General features: G+C 42.5%; 1 protein-coding gene across 1 annotated transcript; it reads left to right on the top strand.

The window, feature by feature from the left end:
- The first annotated feature begins 2,868 nt into the window (after window positions 1–2,868).
- On the top strand, window positions 2,869–5,621 carry LOC136169400 (PRAME family member 8-like). The gene is made up of 3 exons (XM_065937168.1): window positions 2,869–3,113; window positions 3,467–4,039; window positions 5,069–5,621. Exons 1-3 carry the CDS (start codon window positions 2,869–2,871, stop codon window positions 5,619–5,621), a joined length of 1,371 nt encoding a protein of 456 aa, XP_065793240.1.
- The last annotated feature ends 549 nt before the right edge of the window (window positions 5,622–6,170 follow it).

Here is a 6,170-nt window from a genome sequence, read left to right as displayed (position 1 = left end):
TTTAGTTCCTCTTCACTTTCTGCCATAAGGGTGGTGTCATCTGCATATCTGAAGTTATTGATATTTCTCCTGGCAATCTTGATTCCAGCTTGTGCTTCTTCCAGCCCAGTGTTTCTCATGATATACTCTGCATAGAAGTTAAAGTAATTAGCCTCCAACTAATACAAATAAATGAAAACCAAACCAAACCAAAACATAACAAACAAAAAAAAGAAGTTAAATAAGCAGGGTGACAATATACAGCCTTGACGTACTCCTTTCCCGATTTGGAACCATTCTGTTGTTCCATGTCCAATTCTAACTGTTGCTTCCTAACCTGCATACAGGTTTCTCAAGAGGCAGGTCAGGTGGTCTGGTATTCCCATCTCTTTCAGAATTTTCCACAGTTTGTTGTGATTCACACAGTCAAAGGCTTTGGCATAGTCAATAAAGCAGAAATAGATGTTTTTCTGGAACTCTCTTGCTTTTTCAATGATCCACCGCATGTTGGCAGGTTGATCTCTGGTTCCTCTGCCTTTTCTAAAACCAGTTTGAACATCTGGAAGTTCACAGTTCACATACTGTTGAAGCCTGGCTTGGAGAATTTTGAGCATTACTTTGCTAGTGTGTGAGATGAGTGCAATTGTGTGGTAGTTTGAGCATTCTTTGACATTGCTTTTCTTAGGGATTGGAATGAAAACTGACCTTTTCCAATCTTGTGGCCACCGCTGATTTTCCAAATTTGCTGGCATATTGAGTGCAGCACTTTCACAGCATCCTCTTTTAGGATGTGAAACAGCTCAACTGAAATTCCATCACCTCCCCTAGCTTTGTTTATAGTGACGCTTCCTAAAGCCCACTTGACTTCCCATTCCAGGATGTCTGGCTCTAGGTGAGTGATCACACCATCATGATTATCTGGGTCGTGAAGATCTTTTTTGTACAGTTCTTCTGTGTATTCTTGCCACCTTTTCTTAATATCTCCTATTTCTGTTAAGTCCATACCAATTCTGTCCTTTATTGAGCCCATCTTTGCATGAAATATTCCCTTGGTATCTCTAACTTTCTTGAAGAGATTTCTAGTCTTTCCCATTCTGTTGTTTTCTTCTATTTCTTTGCATTGATTGCTGAGGAAGGCTTTCTTATCTCTCCTTGCTATTCTTTGGAACTCTGCATTCAAATGGGAATATCTTTCCTTTTCTCCTTTGTTTTTTGCTTCTCTTCATTTCACAGCTATTTGTAAGGCCTCCTCAGACAACCATTTTGCCTTTTTTGCATTTCTTTTCCACGGGGATGGTCTTGATCCCTGTCTCCTGTACAATGTCACGAACCTCTGTCCATAGTTCATCAGGTGCTCTGTCTATTAGATCTAGTCCCTTAAATCTATTTCTTACTTCCACTGTATGGTCATAAGGGATTTGATTTAGGTCATACCTTAATGGTCTAGTGGTTTTCCCTACTTTCTTCAGTTTTATAAACTCATAATCTGTCATTTCCCATATAAGACCTAAGTGAGAACTTGAAACAGATTAGAGTTTATTTGGTTTCCTTCAGAAATAACACCACTGCTTTTATGAAGCTGTTTTAATTCTAGGATATTTAATAATTTTAATTTGGACAAAAATCATGCAATGATGAGGTTTTCCAGACATTGTCTTGGGTTTTGTTTTTTTGTATATTAATTGGGACACATAATCCCTTCCCTTACTCCCACCCAGGGATACAGCTATCCATATTGGCAAAACTCAATCCTATTTTGTGGAGTGAATCAATGAAAAAGTTCTAGATCCCACTCCCTCCCTCATTCTTTCTCTTTCCTGTAGATATCAAGTCATCTGGAGATATACTGTAACCCAATCAGAATTAACCTGAGAGAATTTGTGGACTCTAATCAGGTAATGACTTCTGATTGGAAGTTAGCAGTTGAAAGGAGGGCAGATGTGATTAGAAAGTTCTATAAAAGCCTTAAGCACCAAAGAAGAGACAAAGAAACTTCTCACTCTGGAATCACTGCCTTTGTTCTCCCCCAGGACTGAGGTCTGAGCAGCCCCAGAACCACATCTGAGCCGGTAAATTATCAACCTCAGGAAAGATATACTGCCAATGGCCAGGGTGTACTGAAAGGTGGAATGTGATCTGACATGACAGGAAGAGTTTTCCTTTTCTTTTGATTAAACAAATTAAAGGCTTTCCTTTTGCCTCAAAGTGTAGCTTTGCCTTCATCCTAAACATTTTGATTTTGACTTTGGCTTATATCATTTAAATGTCTCATCAAGCAGTTTGTCTTCTAACTATTGGAAACGCTATTTTGAGGCATTTAAAGTTTTTATTTTATGCACAAATTGCATTGCTTTTAAAAGGTATCTCCTTAATCCTTCCCAGTAAAGTTAACTTTGGAAACTGAGGACTGAAGCTATGTTGCACATGAACTTCTTGCCTCATAATTTGGACTGAATATGATACTTTAAAAGTTTTCACTCAAGAGAAAGGGAGTCAACTTGTTCAGTCTACTGATACAAATGTGCAAGAAGGACATGCATTAAGCAAACAATGGAAGGAAATGGAGGAGCTACTCGATGCCTTTCTTTCTTCTTGGTACTTGTAAGATTCTTGCTCTAGTGCCAGAAGGGGCAGAGCTATGGCTTAGTGCCTACCAAATCTAGCCTGGAAGCCTGACAAACTGAGTTTCTTCCTTTCTGGTTCATCATTTCCAAGGTGATGACTTTGGCTCTGATTTGATTTCCCTGAAGGATGGGGAGAGAGACCATCCTTATGGGTATGACTGACCTGAGAAGGAGGCTTTGTTCCCTTGCATTTTCACAGGATTCCATTAAGAGAAGAGTCAGGATGAGTGCTCACAACCCACCCAGACTTGTGAACTTGGCAGCAATGAGCCTGTTGAGAGATGAGGCCTTGGCCATCTGCTCTTTGGAGTATCTGCCCATGGAGCTCTACCCACCACTATTCATGGCCGCCTTCTCTCTCAGATGCAGTGAGAGCCTGATGGCCATGGTGCAAGCCTGGCCCTTTGGCCGCCTGCCTCTAGGGGGTCTGATGAAGAGGCCTCACCAAGAAACCTTAGAAGCAGTGCTAGATGGACTTGATATCCTGCTGGCCCAGGAGGTTCACCCCAGGTGAGTCTGACCCAGGTAGCCTGGCAGGGTCTTGGGTGTCCTGGAAGGGACTGCTGGTGTCAGGGAGAGTGACCAAAAGGTGGACCAGAGACTTCTGAATAAAGCTCAGAAACCTTGAGCGCTGCTGAGATCACATTGGGAAATGCCTTGCAAAAGTGTACTAGGAAGGATGGAAGAGAAAAGGGAGCTGGAGGAAAGTGAGCAAGAGAGGAAAGAGGAAAGACAGAAGGTGATATCAGGAATGTGAAGTAAAAACAAAGATGTGAAGTTAGAATGTTGCCTAAATTCTGAGGCTGTAGTTTCATGTAGTGTATATTTTAAAGAATCTCACCCGATCTTCTGTTTCCTCATAGGAAGAGCAAATTGCGGGTGCTGGACTTGAGAAATACTGGCCAGGACTTCTGGAACATGTGGTCTGGAGACAAGTACCATGTGTCCTCAAGTTCACTGATGGCATCAATGGCTAAGGACATGTCAGGGACAAAGCACCCTTTGCCTCCCTTGGAGGTGTATATAGATCTTTGTCTCAAGGAAAAGACCTGGGGCAAATTTATCACCTACCTCTTCAGGTGGGTGGAACAGCGGAAGGGGTCCATACACTTGTGCTGTAAGAAGATGAAGATTATTTCAAGGTCCAAGGAAACTATTAAGAAAGTTTTCCGAATAGTGAATCTGGACTGTATCCAGGAGGTGGAATTGAATTTCACCCAGAAGCTGTCCACCTTGGCCAAGTTTGCTTCTTTCCTGGGCAAGATGAGCAATGTTCAGAGGCTCCTTCTCTCCCCGATTCATGGGTCTGCTGTTGAGGAACAGGACCATCAGGCTCTTCTGCGATTTACCTCTCAGATCCTCAGGCTGCAGCACCTCCGCTATCTCCGTATGGACGGTCCATCTTTCCTCGAAGGCCGCCTGAACCAGATGCTCAGGTAGGAGACCAGTGCTGGTTGAGTAACAGTGAACACAATAGTGAAATATCATATGCACTGTCTCATTTGCTGCTCTACTGTGACCTGTGGTAACACATAAGCTGAGCAATCAAGGTGTGAGAAAACTGGTATAAAAGTTCTGGAAAGGGACATTAGGTTAGGAAGCTACAAATTGGGAGGCGTAGGTGTAGTGCGGGCATGTATGTGATTTCTTCTTTGGGAGGAGATATCTCTGTTTGATGACAGGTTAGTGAAGATGGCATTGACAAGGCAAAACCACATTAGACCTGAGCATTTCTAAAAAGAAACTCTGGTCACTAATCTGTGAACACAATGAGCCTGTCTTAAAGTCCCAATCTGTGAAGACGGTCTTGGGTTGCATATAATGTAACTAAATAATATATGGGAAATGCATGATTCTGGAGATGATGGTAATGAAGCAGAGACAAAAGGAGAGTGAACAGTGATAGAAGATATGTAGATGATGTCTGGATGGGCGTCACTGAAGATTGGCAGCCCCAGGGCATGGTGTGGGGTCTCACTGTTTCTATACGTCTTCCATGTACCTCACCTGGCCAGAGATACAGGCATCTGGAGCCCAAGCATTGACTGAAGGGATCTGAATTAAAAGCATGTTTATCTCATCTCCCAGTACTACAATTAAGTGGTGTCCACACTTGATGGAGACTCTGTCTCAGGCTCTGTCCTGAGCATATTCTAGTGCATTCCATTATCTTCATTTATCCTCCTAAGGAAGTGGAGTATGTTATACTCTGCTTGATAGATAAGGAAAAAGAGCTTTCAAGATTCTTTTAGCTTGAAAAAATAAAAGATTATTTTAGCTTGATCTAGTCACACATAAAAATGACAGGACTCAGCCTGGAATGAGACTGGGCATTCTGGGTATTGAGTTTTATCAGATGGTAGTGACAAGCTTGGTTTCATGCCAATCATTTACCTTTCAAGTGGAGGTCACTTATCACTCTGTTTTCCCAGAACTAATTACTTGTTTTTTTCTTTTTCCTCCAGATGCCTGAAGATCCCTTTGTACCACATCTCAATAACCAACTGCCAACTTACAGAATCAGACTTGACCCATCTGTCCCAGTGTCCAGAAATCTGTCAGCTAAAGGGCCTGAATCTGAGTGGTGTTACCCTGACCAACTTTCATCCCAAGCTCATCCAAGGTCTGCTGGAGAAAGTTGCAGACACTGTTGAAGAGCTGAACTTAAACCTGTGTGGGATCATGGACTCCCTCCTCACAGCCCTTCTGCCTGCCCTGAGCTGCTGCTCCCAGCTCAGGGTCCTCAGCATGTGTGGAAACCTCATCTCCATGGCCGTTCTGGAGAGTCTCCTGCGTCATACTCATGGGTTGTCTGCTTTACATCTAGAGTTTTATCCTGCCCCTCGGGAGAGTTACAGCTCTCTGGGTATTCTTCACCAGGAGAGACTTGCCCAGCTAAAAACTGAGCTTTGGGAGATTCTTACAGACTTAGGACGTCCCAGGAAGATTTGGATTAGCCCCAGGCCCTGTCCTCACTGTGGTCAGGACATGTGTGATCATCTGAATCCCAACACATGATGCTGTAATACCCTGCCAAGGGGGTTGTCTCTATCAGAAGCTTTCTTCTGGAGACTTGGAAACTGAAATCTAGGACATAGGTATATTATGAAGGGAAAATACACCCATGGTTTCTGATATCAGCCCAGTGTCATTGAGAAAAGCAAACGTGATCCAGGAGGGGTGTAGGATTCTAGAGGGATATGTTGACTTGGGGAGTTTGGAACTTATTTAGAGACATGTTTATGGAGTCAAATATGAACCTAAATTTCTGGAGGATTCAGTTTGAGACACACATGTTTGAGTTATTTCTGTATACACAATTGTAGAAACGATCAGAAATGAAACCTTCAGTGTAAACGAATAAATGCTGACCATGATATTATTTTGATTTCTGTGTTTACATCTCATGGATCTCTAGTTACTGATGGTGCTGAGGGGAGCACTCTGTTGCCTATGATCTGAAACTCCATTATTCCCTAGTTATATTTTTCCTTTTGCTTTCTTTACTTAGTTCTGTGGGTTAATACAAACAACTAAGGAAACATACTCAGTGGTCCTCAACAATAC

Source organism: Muntiacus reevesi, chromosome 5 (genome assembly GCF_963930625.1).
Source record: "Muntiacus reevesi chromosome 5, mMunRee1.1, whole genome shotgun sequence".
In the NCBI taxonomy this organism is placed as follows: domain Eukaryota; kingdom Metazoa; phylum Chordata; class Mammalia; order Artiodactyla; family Cervidae; genus Muntiacus; species Muntiacus reevesi.
Note: the sequence above shows the minus strand (reverse complement) of the source record. Positions and strands in the feature narration are given on the sequence as shown.